The 19556-nt window shown below is 42.7% G+C and overlaps 1 protein-coding gene across 7 annotated transcripts in view; it reads right to left on the reverse strand.

The window, feature by feature from the left end:
- SLC26A8 (solute carrier family 26 member 8) overlaps positions 1 to 19556 on the reverse strand; it is an 81014-nt gene that overhangs the window by 18979 nt on the left and 42479 nt on the right. For 6 of the 7 annotated variants that reach the window (XM_003897510.4, XM_003897511.4, XM_009204999.3 and 3 more), the window contains 4 exons: positions 14816 to 14963; positions 13432 to 13545; positions 6619 to 6696; positions 370 to 465 (listed from right to left, as the gene is read on the reverse strand). In XM_003897510.4, the coding sequence (XP_003897559.3) occupies positions 370 to 465; positions 6619 to 6696; positions 13432 to 13545; positions 14816 to 14963 (436 nt within the window). The remainder of the gene's footprint in view (positions 1 to 369; positions 466 to 6618; positions 6697 to 13431; positions 13546 to 14815; positions 14964 to 19556) is intronic. The other variant, XM_009204998.3, reaches the window with a different exon arrangement.

Raw genomic sequence — 19556 nt, forward strand, 5'->3', positions numbered from 1 at the left:
GGAGCTTGCAGTGAGCTGAGATTGCGGCACTGCACTCCAGCCTGGGCGACAGAGCGAGACTCCGTCTCAAAACAAAACAAAGCAAGTCATTCAAATATGCAATGAACGACAAATCCTTTTTGCTAGATTTGGACGTAACTGTAGCCACTTAATCCCTTTCATTTAATTTTGCATAGTTGGAATGAGGTCTTCGTGTTTTCTTGCACCAACAACCTTGACTCTCCTTTGTAAAGCAAAACTGGAGTACTAGGCATCAAAGAGCTGTTTGTGTTCTTTAGGTCCATGGCAGATCTCTTTTGTTTATTCTTTCTCCCTCTCTCCAACCTCCCTTCTGCCCTCCCCTTCCTCAACCAGGGCATCTACACTCACACAGTCATATTGGTCCTGCCTCCACAGACTGGGTAGGTTAGAAATGGTTTCAAGGTAGGGAACAACGTTGCTCAGAATAATACCAGCCAGCACAGCCTGAGGGGAAAAGATAAATCCTGGTTCATATTCCCTTTGGGGTGTAAAACTCATAAATCCCCACCATGGAATCACAAAAAGTTAGCCTTGCCACTTTGAGATATTTTGCATTGATATTTTATATGAATACCATGTCTATGTTCCAACTCATTGTCCAATCAAATAAATTTTCTCTTTGTTTCTCTTTTCTCTTCCTTTTTGATACAGGGTCTCGCTCTTGCCCAGGCTGGAGTACAGTGGCGTGCCATCATAGCTCACTGCAGCCTCAAACTCCTGGGCTCAAGACGTCCTCCCCACTCAACTTCCCAAGTAGCTGGGACTACAGGTGCATGCCATCACTCACGGCTAATTTTGTCTCTACATTTTTCTTTGCGCTCCTCCTTAATTTGCCAAAAACACAAGGCAAGTTCAGGCCAAGGTCAAGGCCTGACTGATTCAGCCAGGAAAGCTGACAATGGCCCCTTGTAGATTCAGATAGTTCATTACTCTCATAGACAGTGAGAGGAAGAGTAACTTGAGGAAAGTGAAAATCACCTCCTTAGCATTGAACAGGCCCCGCAGACAAAAACTTCTTATCTGAGCAATATAGAAGGGAGCAAAGACCACCTAATGACCATCCAACAGGCCATCCGGAGGCAAAACTCCTTATCTAGGAATTTAGAAGTAGTCAAATTTCCCTAATATCTAAAATTGGCATGTGATTCCAGGCCTCTTTCAACTTTTGTAAGTAACAAAAATTTCTATACATCTCTGGAATACTGTGCTGAAACTCGTTTTACAACCCTAAGCTCCCGCCTTAAGGTCCACAAATGCTCCTAAGGAAAACCCACCATAGCGCACTCAGTCCTCTTGCTGAGGTGCCTCACTGCATCCTTTTGCAGTGTTCTTCCCTTCTAATAAACTTTCCTTTTTCAAACCTATTTCAAATACTATTGTCAGTAAATTCTTTTTCCTAACCCACAAGTCAACCACTCGCAGGTGCCAGGGCTCTGACATCTCACCAGGCATAGCTAAAGGTTATGGTCATCTATCGCCTTCTGTTTCTGTGTTACTTTTGGTGTGTGGAACAAGACCCATGGGAGCTGGTGCCTTTGGTTACTTGGCCTTGCCTTGTCTGGTTTGCTTGACATATCTGTTACCTACATTATCTAGAAACCATTCTCAGATGGGATGATAAATTAAGAGAACTTACACTCACAGAAACTCTAAAACAATTCCAACTGGGCTTTTCTTCATGTTGAATCATAATATACTGTAATATATTTCAGTATATATTTCACTAATGAAATACCATTTTGTTTATCAAATTAAATGAGCAAATTTAAAATACTAATAGCCAAGTGTGGTGGCTCATGCCTGTAATCCCAGCACTTTGTGAGGCTGAGGCAGGAGGATCACTTGAGCCCAGGAGTTCGAGACCAGCCTGGGTGACATAGTGAGATGTCATCTCTACAAAAAAAAAAAAAAAAAAAAATTAAATTAACCAGGTGTGGTGGCATGCAACTATAGTCCCAGCTACTCGGGAGACTGAGGTGGGAGGATCACTTAAGCCTAGGAGATGGAGGTTGCAGTGAGCTGTGATCGTGCCACTGCACTCCAGCTCAGTGAAGGAGCAAGACTCTATCTCAAAAAAATAAAATAAAAGCATTGATAATACCCTTTATACATGGTTGTTGAGTATAATACGGCAGTGCCCTTTGGGAAAATCACTTGACAATATATCCAGAAATGCTGATATGTTTTCACACAAAATCTTTGTTTTACTTTTAGAAATTGATCCTAAATCTTGGCCAGACACAGTGGCTCATGTCTGTAATCCCAGCACTTTGGGAGTCTGAGGCAGGCGGATCTCTTGAAGCCAGGAGTTCCAGACCAATTTAGCTAATGTGGCAAAAACCTGTCTCTACTACAAATACAAAAATTAGCTGGGCATGGTGGTACATGCCTGTAATCTCAGCTACTCGGGAGGCTGAGGCATGAGAATCACTTGAACCTGGGAGGCGGAGGTTGCAGTGAGCCAAGATCACACCACTGTACTCCAGCCTGGGTGACAGAGACTCTGTCTCCAAAAAAAAATCTTAAATCTAGAAAACTGTAGATGTGCCAGGTGTGGTGGCTCATGCCTGTAATACTAGCACTTTGGGAAGCCAAGGTGGGTGGATAATTTGAGGTCAGGAGTTCGAGACCAGCCTGGCCAACACAGTGAAACCTCGTCTCTACTAAAAATACAAAAATTAGCTGGGCAGTAGTGGCATGTGCCTGTAATCCCAGCTACTGGGGAGGCTGAGGTAGGAGAATTTCTTGACCCTGGGAGGCAGAGGTTGCAGTGAGCCGAGATTGGGCCACTGCTCTCCAGTCTGAGCAAGAGAGTGAGACCCTGTCTCAAAAAAAAAAAAAAAAAAAAAAAAAAGGTAGACATACAAAATTACTCATTGTTATTTATAACAAAAATGTAGACAACTTAATTTTCCAATAATGTCAAATGTTATACAATGAAGTATCATGCTATATATTAAATAAAAATGAATATAAAATTATACAGTTAGGTTACAACTATGCAAAGTGATATCCATTTATAGAAAATAATATTGGTTGGATAGATGCCAAAATGTTAATAGTTGTTTTATTTGTGATTGTGAATGACATTTTTATCTATTTTGCATTTTCCAAAGTTTTGAAAATGAGCATGTTTACTTTTATAATGGAAAGAAAGTTTCCTAAATATGAGGAAATGAAGATTTATGCGCATAAGGATATAAAAATCTTCAGGGCTTCAAAGTAGAATTTAACCTACTTTTAAGAAACATTATTGCTCACACCTGGCTGGGCATAGTGGCTCACGCCTGTAATCCCAGCACTTTGGGAGGCCGAGGCGGGTGGAATCACCTGAGGTCGGGCGTTTGAGACCAGCCTGACCAACATGGAGAAACCCCGTCTCTACTAAAAATACAAAAAAGTTAGCTGGGTGTGATGGCACATGCCTGGAATCCCAGCTACTCGGGAGGCTGAGGCAGGAGAATCGCTTGAACCTGGGAGGCAGAGGTTGCCGTGAGCTGAGATTGCGTCATTGCACTCCGGCCTGGGCAACGAGAGTGAAACTTCAACTCAAAAAGAAAAAAAAAAAAGAAACATTTTTGCTCACACCTGTAATCCCAGCACTTTGGGAGGCTGAAGTGGGTGGATCACCTGAGGTCAGGAGTTCAAGACCAGCCTGGCCAACATGGCGAAACCCCGTCTCTACTAAAAATGCAAAAATTAGCTAGGCGTGGTGGCAGGTGCCTGTAATCCCGGCTACTCCGGAGGCTGAGGTAGGAAAATCACTTGAACCTGGGAGGCAGAGGTTGACGTGAGCTGAGCTGAGATCATGCGACTGCACTCCAGCGTGGGCAACAGAGGGAGACTCCCATCTCAAAAAAAAAAAAAAAAGATTTTCTTGTGGTCATGAAATTCCTGTATTGGTTTAATTTCTTAGCCCTTTCCTAGCTGTCCTCTCCTCTATATTCTCTGCCTGGGAATTAGAACTAATCCTACCATGAGGAATGGCTGAGTCCACGGTTAGTCTGGCTTTCTGAGGGTACCCAGTGACCCGTTAGACACAACAGGTCAGTAGAGGAGGGAAAAGCAAAGATGAAGTTGGCAGAAATTACTTCTTTCCCACCATACCGTCTTTGCCACTATGCTATCTTCTTTCCAGTCAAGAATCTCCAAACTTCCTTCAGTTTGAAGAAATACGGTGGGAAGGAAAAGAAAATCAACCTCGTAGGGTTTTTGAAAGGTTTTTGATGTAAGGCAGGGAGTATGGAGAGGAAACAAATCTTTTCATAAAACAATATGCAACATTTTTATCCGTCTAAATGTTAAGGTGAAACATGCTCATGCTATAAAGATGAGTTAAATTCATACATAATTTCCATTATCCCAGAGATAACCACTGGTATGTTCTGTGTTTTTCTTCCACACAAAATTGGAATAATATTGAATATATTATTTTGTATCATGTTTTTCAAAATTTGTGTTGGTCCTCTTGTAACTAGTTGAGATCCTAGCCTGAATGCTCTACTAATGACTCTTAACAAGGGTTTTGCAACTCTTCACAGTTTTTCAAGAAAGGAAGAAGTCATTTATAGCTTAGTACTCACAGAACCTTATTGTTACAGTAATTCAACTATTCTGTTGATCTTCTTATAATCACAACTGCTCACTCAGAAACATGCTAACTAGGTGCTATAAAAGTAATGTGATGTAACATAGCAGCCAAAAGCAAGGGCTGTTCTGTCCCCAACATGTTTATAATAAAGGAGTCCCAACTTTTATCACTACCCTTCAGTGAACTCTGATCATTTTTGTTTGGAATTTTAAAATTCTGCTTCATTTAGTTGTAAAGAAAAAATATCCACATCCAAAGTAAATTAGTGAGTGGCCCTCCTAAAATAGATTCCAACAGTGATAACAACAAAGGTGCTGTGGAAACTGGAGATGACCTCTACTGGGAATCAGAGGACCGCTTGTGTGTCAATTTGAACTTACTAGTTCCACCCTCCTTGCATAGATTCCATGCCTTGGCTCTAAGGTCCTTGAATCATATGAGCAGAAGGCAGCAGCAGCCTTGTGGGTGCTCTACTGAAACCTGCTATTCACTAGGTGGAAAGGAAGCATTCAGAAGGATGGAGATCACATTTACAACCACCCCAGCTTCAGGGACAGCCACCTCGGTGTGTAACCAAGCTGCTACATCCACAAATAAACCTTCTCTCACCTCCCTTAAGTACTATATAAAAATGGCTAACAAGAACATGAAGAAAACTTAAAAGGAGATGATGGTCACTGAGTATAGACCTACTGTAACTTAAGAACAGAAGGATTATAGCTAGTAATTAACAAACCTGGCATCTCTAACCACAAGTTGCTCAGTTTCACACAAAGGGAAGAAATGACACATTTGTATATAGAGGCATCGTAGCTGAATACCGAGTTAAGGCATAACTTTCAGACCTGCCTTCTAGTGTTGTGAACTAACCAAGAGGCAGTGTGGCAGCAATGGGAAGATTGAGTTCACACAAATGCAGAACAAGGCCTTCTGGAAGCAGTGTAGGAAAACAGATGGCATGAATGCACAGTGAGTTTCCAAGCCCATGTTGGTGTGGCATCTGAAGTCTATTTTGGTCATTTTTCACTGAATCCTTACTTATGAAACTTACTTTGTAGCTTAAGCAATAAAAAGAGGATTTAATTATAATAATAATAACTTATTTATTTATTTACTGAGACAGTCTCACTCGGTCACCCAGGCTGGAGTGCAATGGCATGACCTCAGCTCACTGCAGCCTCCCAGGTTCAAGTGATTCTCCTGCCTCAGCCTCTGGAGTGGCTGGGATTACAGGCATCTGCCACCACACCCAGCTAATTTTTGTATTTTTAGTAGAGACAGGGTTTTGCCATGTTGGCCCGGCTGATCTTGAACTCCTGATCTCAAGTGATCTGCTCAACTTGGCCTCTCAAAGTGCTAGGATTACACCACTCTTGGCCTATAACTAATGCTTTTTTTTTTTTTTTTTTTTTCAGACGGAGTCTCGCTCTGTAGCCCAGGCTCGAGTGCAGTGGTGGGATCTCGGCTCACTGCAATCTCTGCCTCCCAGGTTCAAGAGATTCTCCTGCCTCAGCCCCTCAAGTAGCTGGGATTACAGGCACGCACCACCATGACCAGCTAATTTTTGTATTTTTAGTAGAGATGGGGTTTCTCCATGTTGGCAAGGCGGGTCTTGAACTCCTGACTTCAGGCAATCTGCCCACCTTGGCCTCCCAAAGTGCTGGGATTACAGGTGCCAGCCATGGTGCCCGGCCCTATAACTAATGTTTCTTGAGTGTTTACTATAGGTGCAATACTATTACATCTATCTATCGACACACCATATAGATCTTATACATAAATATATGTGTGTGTGTGTATATATATCACATCATTTAACCCTTAACCCTGTGATGCAGATACTATTATTTTGAATGAAAGGGACTAGAGATAGGCTGGAGCAACCATTGGGGATAATCTGAATGCAATTCTCCTTGGAGATGCCCCCCGCACACGCACACACACACCAACGAGCAATCCAGAGCCCTGGTCATTGTTGACTTAGTTATTTGATCAGTTCTACTTACATTTGGCAGTGCGTAGAAAAAGTGTCCCATCTTCACCATCAGGAGCAGCATCACACCTGCGCCTACCAGAGATGCAAACTGAGGAGACAGAGCCAGTTGGAGAGAAACCATCAGGAATGTATTGGTCCCTGTCTGCAACTGAGGCCTTCTGCTTGGTGAGAAGCATGTCAGTTTTTCTTAAAAGGAGTTGAGTTCAGCCCAAGTGTATTTTTGTGGAACTGACATTTTCAAGTCTTATCAAAGTGCTAAACACATACTAGATACTCAATAAATACTTCCTGAATGAATGGAAAGATGCTCCCTGAGAAGTTCCACATTGTACTGGGCATTTGAATCTTTACTGCCACTGCTCTGTGCTGTGAATAAGAATTCTCCTAAAATCTGATTTGCATCTCCTCCTGAGTTTAACCTCTCCTTGCACAATTTAGAAAAGCCCTAGTTGGCCGGGCGCGGTGGCTCACACCTGTAATCTCAGCACTTTGGGAGGCTGAGGCGGGCAGATCACGAGGTCAGAAGATGGAGACCATCCTGGCCAACATGGTGAAACCCTGTCTCTCCTAAAAATACAAAAATTAGCTGGGCGTGGTGGCTCATGCCTGTAATTCCAGCTACTTGGGAGGCTGAGGGAGAAGAATCACTTGAAGACAGAGATTGCAGTGAGCCACGATCGCACCACTGCACTCCAGCCTGGCGACAGAGCGAGACTCCATCTCGAGAAAAGGAAAGAAAAGCCCTAGTAGCTCCTCAGTGTCAGCTCTAAAATCCCAGCCACCCTACTTCCCATGTAAATACATTTCCCACCCCTCACTCTCCTGTTTGCTGCTTGGGTAACTGCCCATCTAGCAGCTTCAGTGGAGCTTCATCTTCACACAAAGATAATCACTTCCCATTTTCCTGCTTTAGTTTCTCTCTGCTTCAGGGCCATCAAAAGGAAAGAAAGAAAGAAAAAGCTACAAACATGAGTCAAGGCTGTATATAGCAGCTCTGGATCCTATCCCAGTTGGGTTGACTACTCTGGGCTCAGTGTCTCTTGGTAAGCAATGATTCTCACTTGGCAAAATAAAGGTGGAAAACTAAGAAGCATAGTTTCCTTGATAAGCCCAATGCTCTCTGGATAGTCCTGAACTCATTATATCCTCTATTGGTAAATTTCCATTTTGTAAGCCCCTAGTAATAAAAACAACAGAAACCAGTGTCATTTTCCACTGTGATGGGAATAGGGGATGGGGCAAAACTATAACCACAAATCAAAACAAGGGCACAGAAAAGCAAGAACGGAGGGAGTCTCTCAATTCTAATTTACCAAAGAACCACTCAGCAATGATTCTCTGATTTTTCTCTGTATTTTTTACATGGGGGGAAAAACACATCTTCCCACTGGGTTCCCTCTCACTACTCATTGCTCTTTGCCATATAAATGTATTGCTGAAAATAATAGCAATGCAATCAACGTCCTTCTTCTTTCTTTCCCCGTCCCAGCTGACTCACAGCTAAAGTGAGTGGCCTGATATGGAAAGGCTGAATCACATGAGAGTAGTGTAGGAAGGACTCAGGAAAATGGATCACCATAACTGAAACTCAGAAAGCTCTGATGGCAAACATTTCAGACACTGTGGAACTGAGACAGGTCACCCCAAAGCCTCTCCAGCCAGGTGACATGTCAGCCTGTTGCTGGATCTAACTTCTGGCTCTAGCTTCAGTTGGCCTTTGCTGATGCTATAGAAAAAAACTATTTTCATTAGCACAGGAAATCTGTATCAGGCCTTTTCTTTTCTGCCACTTTTTTTTCTGCAAAATTCTTCTGATTATTTTTAAGGAAACAAAGGCAGGCACACAGCACAATAAGTTGTATAAAACTAGGTTAGGCCAGGCGTGGTGGCTCACACCTGTAATCCCAGCACTTTGGAAGGCCAAGCCAGGCAGATTACCTGAGGTCAGGAGTTTGAGACCAGCCTGGCCAACATGGTGAAACACCATCTCTACTAAAAATAAAAAAAAATTAGCTGGGCATAGTGGCAGGTGCCTGTAATCCCAGCTACTTGGGAGGCTGAGGCAGGAGAATTGCTTGTACCCGGTAGGCAGAGGTTGCAGTAAGCCAAGACTGCACCAATGCACTCTAGCCAGGGCAACAAAAGCAAAACTCCATCTCAAAACAACAACAACAACAACAACAACAACAACAACAAAAACCTAGGTCAAAATGAGCACAAACTAGACACCAAATCTCATAAAATTAGCTGCTCAGAGAGGGTTGGAAGCCTGCCAATAATTATGTCTCTCTTGGCTGCACAGTCATCGGAATGGGCTTTGGGATCAGAGGACCATCCTCAGTGGCATTGTGCCTCAGGAAGGTGCTCGATGGCTCTCAGAAGCTCAGCCTCAGTGCCTGAACAGGGTCTGATGACAGCAAGCACTGTCTGCCTGCTTTACATCTCATGCATGCTTTGTTTTTCTGACCAGATTTTCCATCACTTTTCCAGACTTTTTTGAACAAAGACTGACTCTGCCTTCTCTCCTGAGAGTCAAAGCCATGTGAGTCCCCGTAGCCACAGCCACAAGCAACATGCAGACCCTCAGCCATCAATTGCTCTATGTACAGGGGGTTCCATGAAGCAGAATAGCAGATGATGGACACCTGCCCTGGCACTTGGGTCTTGGGGTAGAAGTGATTATTTTTGAACTCTTAAGTGACAGGTACCCATTAGCATCTAATTTAATTCTCACAACGGGCAAGTTTGTCTTATCCCCACTTTCCAGATGAAGACTAGAGCCTCAGAGAGTAAAATTAATTTGCCCAAGGTCACATACGTCTAGGAAGCATGGAGTCAAGTTCAACCTCCCCTGACCATCTGACTCCAAAATCCAGGCTCTCTCCACGGCCCCACTGGCTTCCTCTAAAAAGAACACAACACATTCATTTCTCTCTTTTACAATAACCCATTTTTAAAGCTGTTCTGGGAGCCTGGGCAAGGCAGGTCCTTAGAAAGCAGGGAGCAATGAAAGAAACCTAATACTGGAGAACAGGGGAGCACAGTGGTAAGAACAGGATGAGCAGAAAGATGGACTGCGGGACAGCCCAGCTGGCCACAGGCTTACTAGGGCTCATCACATCCCCTTTGCCATGGGTCAGCCCTGCCAATGCCTCAGGCTGGGGCTGTGGCCAGAAGGACCAGTAGGTTTTGCTGCAACCACTGGAGGGAAATGAGTTCTAGACAGCGATAAATTAAATGAAATCTAGACACATATACACAGTTTGCATCTATGCCAGATAAAAAATAAAAACAAAGTGACCCTTGATGGCAGGTTATTTTTGAGAGGTTCAGAGCCAGCCCCCTGTTTCTCTTTTCTGCAGTCCTAAGGAACTTTGAAGAAATAGGGGCATTCTCAGGCAGAGGGAATCAAAATCCCCCAAGGGTTTGGGGCACAGTGGCTCATGCCTGTAGTCCTAGCACTTTGGGGGGCCGAAGTGAGAAGATCACTTGAGGCCCGGAGTTTGGACAACATAGTGAGACCCTGTCTCTACAAAAAAAAAAAAAAAAAAATTCTTAAGGCCTCCAGAGATAACAGGTGGAGAGAAAACTCCACTCCCATGGAATGAAGAAGATGAATGAGTCTCAGAGGCCTTTTCTGGTCCAGATTTGGAACTCAAGAGTATAGTCTGGGCAGCTGCCATGTGTAGGGCCAGGGGTCAGCAGCATTCTCTGCTTGAGCCAGCGATTTGCAATGGCATGTCAAGGCCTCAGGGAGGGCTTTTCAGCATTCCTAGGGACATGCCTCCCTGTGGAGGGCCACTGCACTGCCTTGAGAGGTGTCACTGGCAGAACTGTGCTGCACAGGTGAACAAGGTGGCAGTGGAAAACAAAATGAGTGCCATAGGCTACCTTCGAGGCAGACCTTCTTTCCAACAGGCTAAAATGCTAAAAGTGGGCTTGCTCAGGGGTTGGAAAGTCAATCGTCCACCAAAACCCTTCCAAAACTTGGCCTTTCTATTCCCAGAATCAATGAGTGCAGTTGGCAAAGCCATTCTTTCTCCAGTCCGCATTACATGCACAAGTAGAATCCTGCCATTAAGACAACTCTGAGGCTGAACTGAAGCCCTTCTTCCTCCTTCCATCTACACATACCCTAAACCCTTTCAGTGCTCCATGAAAGTCCCACTTCTGCCATCATTCTCCTTGCAATATTTATGCCTCTTTTAAAAAATTGTCCTCATTTTGCACTCAATTTTCCTTGCACTGTGCTTTAGTTTTTTCTAGTCGTGCACATCTTGTCTCTCAAATTTACATTATGCTTATATACTGAATAAACAAAGTATGTCAGAAAAAGTTAGTGGAACTAATCTCTAGGGATAGCCATTTCCATTTCTTCTTATAAAGCTCTCCAGTCTTTTTAGAGTCTCTTTGACTCCAGAGTTTTTGCATGCTTGTACAAACACTCTTCTTTTGAACATAGCCCAAATTTCTCTGTCTGTTAAGCAGTAGTGGAAAAGGCCAATGTATCCGGAAGAAGCTCTGTGACAAACAAAACTTAGTCCACATAAAGTGGTACGATGTAGTCTTATTCTAGACCAAACTTGTCCAACCCGAGGCCTGAGGGCCACATGTGGCCCAGGACAGCTTTGGTTGCAGCCCAACACAAATTCGTAAACTTTCTTAAAACATTATAAAGTGTTTTTGCTTTTTTTTTTTTTTTTTTAGCTTATCAGCTATCATTAGAGTTTGTGCATTTTATGTGTGGCCCAAGACAATTCTCCTTCTTCCAATGGGGCTAGGGGAGTCAAAAGATTGGACACCCCTGCTCTATACCCATGCTCTCACCCCTGCCTAATCTTTCTGACTTGTATTAGATTTTACCTTATGCTTCACCACATATTTGCCCACGGACTATGACACTGTCTTTCCATGTGAAAGTTGACTGTTCATTCTGCTGACACGTTCGTTTCTGACCATGGCTACACCTTTTACTATATTTCTGCAGAAGCTTGTCTTTGACCTCTGCCACTGTTTCTCTGGCCTCTGAATGCTGACTCATTCCCTGGGCAACCCCAGTTTCAATTCTGATAGCTCTCTGACATTTTGTCACGCTACAAAGTTGAGATGGGACCCCTCTCAGGTTAGCATGTTGTAATTTTATCTAGTCAGTTCAAAACTCATGAACACTGGGCTGGGCGCGGTGGTTCACGCCTGTAATCCCTGCACTTTGGGAGGCCAAGGCGGGCAGATCACTTGAGTTCAAGAGTTCAAGACCAGCCTGGCCAACATAGTAAAATTCCACCTCTGCTAAAAATGCAAAAATTAGCTGGACGTCATGGCGGATGCCTGTAATCCCAGCTACTTGGGAGGCTGAGGCAGGAAAATCACTTGAGCCTGGGAAGTGGAGGTTGTAGTGAGCCGAGATCGCATCACTGCACTCCAGCCTGGGTGACAGAGCAAGACTATGTCTCAAAACAAAAACAAAACCAAAAACAAAAAACTCATAAACATTAGACTTATAAAATTTCATGCCTGCAGTTAGACACTTTGCCTCTACAGTCTTTTCGACCACCATTTTCTCTATGTTACGCTGAACACCTACCTACAACATTTAGTTTACTGACTCAGAATACCTGCAGAAAATCTGACCTAGATAATTTTCTCTTATACAAAAGTAGAACAATTACATATTCTCTGGGCTCTGCTAGACAAAGACCCGACTTCTTGTCATGAAAGCCCCTTGCCATGCCCTTTTGAGGAAGCCCGGAAAGTTTTTGGTTTGCTGCCAGGGTGTGTAGAGTTGTATTATTGCTTTTCCAGACTAGGTGTGAGAATGCATCTTCCCATAGTGGGGGAAAACATTAGCAGATGATGGTAAGTTTACCAGAAATATTCCTTTTTTTTTTTTTTTCTTTGAGACGGAATCTCATTCTGCCACCCAGGCTGGAGTGCAGTGGCACCATCTCAGCTCATTGCAACCTCTGCCTCCTAGGTTCAGCGATTCTCCTGTGCCAGCCTCCTGGGTAGCTGGAATTATATGCGTGCGCAGCAACACCCAGCTAATTTTTTTTTTTTTTTTTTTTTTTTTTGTATTTCTAGTAGAGACGGGATTTCACCATGTTAACCAGGCTGGTCTCAAACTCCTGACCTCAAGTGATCCGCCCTCTTCAGCCTTCCAAAGTGTTAGTATTACAGGCGTGAGCCACCACACCTGGCCAGTTTACCTAAAATATTCTTATCCTTTAGGTATGTTACATGGAAAGTGGGGTTTTGTTGGCTAATATATGGAAACCTCTCACATATAATATTTCTATAGAAAATGGCTTTCGGCAGGGCACGGTGGCTCACACCTGTAATCCCAGCACTTTGGGAGCCTGAGGCGGGTGGATCACAAGGTCGGGAGATCGAGACCATCCTGGCTAACATGGTGAAACCCCGTCTCTACTAAAAATACAAAAAAAATTAGCCGGGCATGGTGGCGGGTGCCTGTAGTCCCAGCTACTTGGGAGGCTGAGGCAGGAGAATGGCGTGAACCCAGGAGGCGGAGCTTGCAGTGAGCCGAGATCGCGTCACTGCACTCCAGCCTGGGTGACAGAGTGAGACTCTGTCTCAAAAAAAAAAAAAAAGAAGAAACAGAAAATGGCTTTCAAGTTCCACATTGACAAGTAACTTTTAAGACAAGGCAAGCATGGAATCCAAATTCTTCCCAGAGGTCTTTCCCATTAAGTATAACATTAAAACAGCAACAAGATTAAACCCATTTAATTCCCTCCTCTGAATATACATATGAATTGATATGAATATGTTTATGTAGTAGAGATCAAACTGTATTTCAACATACCTGTTGTCTTCCTCCAGATTTATCCTGGATAATAGTCCTAGCAACAGCACCAGTAAACACACAAGATCTGAAAAATGAACTGACGACATTGCAAAGGCCGATGGCTATTAAATCCTGTAAAGAAATGGCAGATGCTTTAGGCCCCCCTCTTTGTTGAAGAATGCTGATTTTATTTTGAGTTGAAGGCATATGGTTTATTTTTTTATATGACGATAGGGTTGTTTGCGTCACTTGAAATAACAGATTGAAGTATTATTAGAAGACTAGGCGAGGTGGCTCACGCCTATAAGCTCAGCACTTTGGGAGGCTGAGGCTGGTGGATCACCTGAGGTTGGGAGTTCGAGACCAGCCTGACCAACATGGAGAAACCCCATCTCTACTAAAAATAGAAAATTTGCCAGGCGTAGTAGTGCATGCCTGCAATCCCAGCTACTCAGGAGGCTGAGGCAGAAGAATCGCTTGAACCTGAGAGGTGGAGGTTGTGGTGAGCCGAGATTGCACTACTGCACTCCAGCCTGGGCAACAAGAGTGAAACTCTGTCTCAAAAAATAAAAATGAAAATAAAAATAAAAATAAATTAGAAAGAACGAAAGGATGGCACATCTGATTTTTCTGATTAAACTGAATCGTCATTTTAGCTAGTCATCACAAGGAAAGTGCTTTTTCAAGGTGAGAAAATGAGACTCTGGCATTTTTATTCTCTTTCAAGTGATGACCAGGACTTAGGATGACAGGGAGAAGCATAATGCTATTCTCCCTGCCTTATGTACTAACCTAAAAGTCAAATTTGGCTGGGTGCAGTGGATCACACCTGTAATCCCAGCACTTTGGGAGGCCGAGGCAGGCAGATCATGAGGTCAGGAGTTCGAGACCAGCCTGGCCAACATGGTGAACCCTCATCTCTACTAAAAATACAAAAATTAGCTGGGCATGGTGGTGAGCGCCTGTAATCCCTGCTACTTGGGTGGCTGAGGCAGGAGAATTGCTTGAACCTGGGAGGTGGAGGTTGCAGTGAGCCAAGATCACGCCATTGCATTCCAGCCTGGGCAACAAGAGCAAAACTCTGTCTCAAAAAAAAAAAAAAAAAAAAAAGGGGGTCATATTGGAATACCCATTGCTTCCATATTTCCCTCTTGAGTTCTAGGGAAAGGGCCAAATTCAGAGTAGTTGAAGATTTTCCCTAAAAGACAAAAACTATTTCTGGGAGGCCAACTGTATGATATTAGCGGCCCTCGCTTTTTTGTTGTTGTTGTTGTTGTTGAGATGGATCAAACCATGGTCCAAGTGGCTCTTCAGTTAAAAAAGACTCCAACCTTCATGTTGGCAGGAGGCTTTGATTAAAGAACAAAGAGTTAAGGATCAGAGAAAGTAATAGTCCTCTCACCTGGTTGGAATTGACACTGTAGTTGTGAAGACTGGCAATCTTCTTGCCCAGAAATATGAGCAGAAAGGAGCTCACCAAAGATAAGGAGATGGCTTGTAAAATTATCTTGGGAAGAACGCTGAAATCTGGTGTTACAGGAAACAGGAAGCTGGAATAGAATAGTGGAATTATTTCTGGATAGGAGGAATCCTTTCTTGGTATCTCCGCCACTCTATTCTAATATTGGGCAGTCCTGATTCTTTTTTTTTTTTTTTAATGACAATAGGGACAAGTGAAGTGATTGAGGCAGCAGCCTGCCAAAACTGCCAGCAAACCAAGCCACGTTATGAAAGCCATTGAGAGAACATGCTGTTATGTCTTGTAGTTCAATGTGTCTGCCAGGTAGCAATGACGATAAACAGAACAGGCAAAACCTTAACGATTCATGAAAAATGGTTTCTTGATACTGTTTGAGACCATACCAATAGGTGAACAATAGGTGGATATTTAAGGAAGACATAATGCCTATTTTATAGAATCTCTTCCAGAAGTTGAATATGAGGCAATACTTTCCAAGTCTTCCTATAATGTCAACATATGGCTGGGTACGGTGGCTCACGCCTGCAATCCCAGCACTTTGGGAGGCCGAGGTGGGTGGACGACTTGAGGTCAGGAGTTCGAGACCAGCCTGACCAACATGGTGAAACCCTGTCTCTACTGAAAATACAAAAAATTAGCCAGGTATGGTGGTGTGCACCTGTAATACCAGCTACTCTGGAGGCTGAGGCACAAGAATCTCTTGCACCCGGGAGGCAGAGGTTGCAATGAGCAGAGATCGCACCACTGCACTCCAGCCTGGGTGATAGAGTGAGACTCAGTCTCAAAAAAAAAAAAAAAAAGTCAATATACTCTGACACCAAAACCAGACACAGACAGCACAAGAAAAACAAAACAAACAAACAAACAAAAAACCTGAAAAACAAAACAAAACTCAGGCCAATATCCTTCATAAACATAAATGCAAAAATTCTTATCATTTTAGCAAGTCAATATGTAAAAGGATAATACACTATGATCAAGTGGGGTTTATTCCAGAATGAAGCATTAGTTTAACAGTCAGAAATCAAGCACAATATTAACAGACTATAGAAGGAAAAAGAAATCTTGATGATTTAGGGGGAGTAGTGTTTTTCCATAGATCCATACTGGCGTAATTCTTTAAGTCAAATCTGTAAGTTGTAAGTTACAGTTGTAAGTTATAAATTATAAACAAGGAATTAAAATAGACAGTAGGGCCAGACGCAGTGGCTCATGCCTGTAATCCTGGCACTGTGGGAGGCTGACCAACATGGTGGTCATTTTTTTTTCTCTAGATTATTATTATTTTTTATTTCTCTAGATTACTTTCTAAGTCAGAAAAAATATCTAAGTTTTTTAGATAAGGTTTGCTATTTGAAATGCTTATTCGTTCTTTTGATTATCTTTAATCATTTCATCAAAGACAAATATGTATGCCTCAACAGTTGATTTCCTTTTGATAAATTATATAAAAATCCAAATTCAATAAAATGAATCATGTAAATACTCTTGGGAAAATTATTTTAAAAGAAATTTTGTGATATATATTTCCACAAAGCAAATAATCCCTTATCTAATTAAAATTCCTTATTAGTTCTTACATTTTAAATTTTATTTTTGAGTAGAAAGAATTAACTTTTAGCACCTCAAAGAGCTAAATGTCATTTTCTTCACCATCCAATTATGTCTTCTTCTTCTTTTCTTCTTCAACTTTTTTTTTTTTTTGTATTGAGACCAGGTCTTGCTGTATCACACAGGCTGGAGTGCAGTGGCGTGATCATGGCTCACTGCAGCCTCAACCTTCCTCAATAAATCCTCCCACCTCAGCCTTCCAAGTAGCTAGGATTTCAGATGCATGCCACCACACCTGGCTAATCTTTTTTTTTTTTTGGAGAAACAGAATCCCACCATGTTGCCCAGGTTGGTCTTGAAATCCTGAGCTCAAGTGATTCGCCTGCCTCAGCCTCCCACAGTGCCGGGATTACAGGCATGAGCCACTGCGTCTGGCCCTACTGTCTATTTTAATTCCTTGTTTATAATTTATAACTTACAAGTTCCTTTGCATTTTCCCAGTAATTAGCTAAGTAGAAGCATAACTGAATGCTTAGAGGTAGTTATTTAAGTTATTATCAAATTCCACCCTTTTGTCTTTTTAAGAAGCTAGGTAAGAATGTGGCTGTCCTAAAGAGGTACACAGTAAATGTAGTTTACTACCCCAATCTATATTAGTAAAGCTTGAATATTTAGTATGATAACAACATTAAATACTGTTTTTCCTTTCTGTTCTCTGTAACATTCAATTCTTGTTAGCAAATGAGGTGCAAAGGGAACACGGACACAGCAGGAGCTAACTTAAATTGTCCAATCTTACTATTCTCTAGCAACCCTGGATAAATACATAATAAAAGAGAAAGCTCAAAGCAACACTTAAAATTCGACTTTTGAAATGCTCACTTGTCCATCTGTACCTTTGAATTTTATGATAAGAGATAAGTGAAACTTGGCTGTGTGGGTTTTTTCATTTTTCTTTTTTACTTTTTGAGATAGTCTCCATCTATTGCTCAGGCTGGATCCTGGCTTGATCCTGGCTTACTGCAACCTCCAACTCCCTGGTTCAAGTGATTTTCTTGCCTTAGCCTCCCAAGTAGCTGTGATTACAGGTACACACCGCTATGCCCAGCTAGTTTTTGTATTTTTAGTAGAGATGGGGTTTCACCATGTTGGCCAGGCTGGTCTCGAACTCCTGACCTCAAGTGATCCACCTGCCTCAGCCTCTCAAAGTGCTGGGATTGCAGGCATGAGTCTCTGTGCCCAGCCTGGCTGTGTGGTTTTGAAGTCATTGATAACAGAAGCATATTGTGTAAGTATAACAGAGTGGTTATAATTATAGACTTTGGAATTAAGAAGAAATATGTTCAAATGGTAGCTCTGCCACGGAGGAGCAATGTGCTAAGTAATTTAAACATGGGAAGCCTTAGTTTCCTTAGCTTAAAAAAGAAGACAATATCTACCTCAAAGCATTACTGTGGGGAGCAAATGAAATAATACAAATATGTAAAGTGTCAATCCCACTGTCGTTCTTGTTATTATTTTCTTTTTCCTGAGGACGGAGACCGTGTCTTGCTTATCTTTGTATTCCCTAGTACCTAGGTGGTGTCTGCACACATTTTTTAATTGACTGGAATTTCAAGTTGATTCAGCCATCATCAGATTTCATTGAGAACTGGGTAGGATATGAGACTAGTTCAAACTGGTTGTGTCAAAATAGCCTACATTTGCCCAGGTGTGGTGACTCATGCCTGTAATCCCAGCACTCTGGGAGGTGGAGGTAGGAGGATCACCTGATCCAGGAGTTCGAGATCAGCCTGGCCAACATGGTAAAACCCTGTCTCTACAAAAAATACAAACATTAGCCAGGCATGGGGGCAGGCACCTGTAATTCCAGCTACTCAGGAGGCTGAGCAGGAGAATCACTTGAATCTGGGAGGCGGAGGTTGCAGTGAGCTGAGATGGTGCCATTGCACTGCAGCCTGGGTGACAGAGCAAGACTGGTCTCAAAAAGAAAAAAAAAAAAAAAGCCTACATTTTGTGATCCTGGAGTTTAGCAAGTAGGCTTCACTCTTTACAGGATTCCTTATTATACAACGTGAGGAAATGGGCAATGCTCTTCAAAAGTCTCCCTGTGAGTCAAGAAACTGCAGTATATTGCCTTTCTTAGCTAATGTGATTCATCTGATTAAGGGTAAAAAAAAAATAATTTCCTAACAGAAGCAAGAGCCGCGCCTCATAGTCACTGGTAAGAATTATAATGTAAATTGATTGTGAGTCCTTAAGAACTCCATATGCCAGGCTATTTGAAGATCACTTTCTACCCAGAGTAAGAAAATAATGTTGCTCAAGGGCACCAGTTCTGGCTGGGCACCGTGGCTCACGCCTGAAATCCCAGCACTATAGGAGGCCGAGGCAGGAGGATTGTTTGAGCCCAGGATTTTGAGACAAACCTAAGCAACATTCAAAATGCTGTCTCTACTAAAAATGCAAAAAATTAGCGGGGCGTGGCAGTGCACGCCTGTGGTCCCAGCTACTCAGAGAGCTGAGGTGGGAGGATCACTGGAGCCTGCGAATTCAAGGCTGCAGTGAGCCGTGATTGCGCCACTGCACTCCAGCCTAGGCAACAGAATGAGACCCGGTGTCAAAAATAAATACATAAATAAAAGTAGGGCATCAATTTAGTCTAAGTTTGTGAAGGCAGAAGGAACGTTCATCTTCTGAACACAGAGCCACAGGAGAGAGGCTAGAAAAACTGAGGCATCTCTTGTCCGCTCCTTGAGAATTAATCAGAGGTATGGTAGTTCAGAAGGCCTATCATGTGCTATTAAAAAAACACATGAGATTCTCTGGTATTCAGTGCATATAACAGTCTTCCTGGATAAGAGGACTAGCTCAACTATAAGAGAGACAGAGAAGACTATAAGAGAGACAGAGAAGACTATAAGCTGACAGACTATAAGCTGACCAGAGAAGACCCAACGAGTTGTCCCTAGCCCTTCTCCTTTCATGAACCTCTGTGTTCTAAAATGAATTTTGCTTTAGCCAGAGACTGCTAGTAGAAAATATCAATCAGGCTGTGTGGTCAGAGGCTAAGAGAGGGTATCAGAAAGAGAAATGCAATCTTGAAGAGTGG

This window comes from Papio anubis, chromosome 6 (genome assembly GCF_008728515.1).
Source record: "Papio anubis isolate 15944 chromosome 6, Panubis1.0, whole genome shotgun sequence".
Taxonomy (NCBI): Eukaryota; Metazoa; Chordata; class Mammalia; order Primates; family Cercopithecidae; genus Papio; species Papio anubis.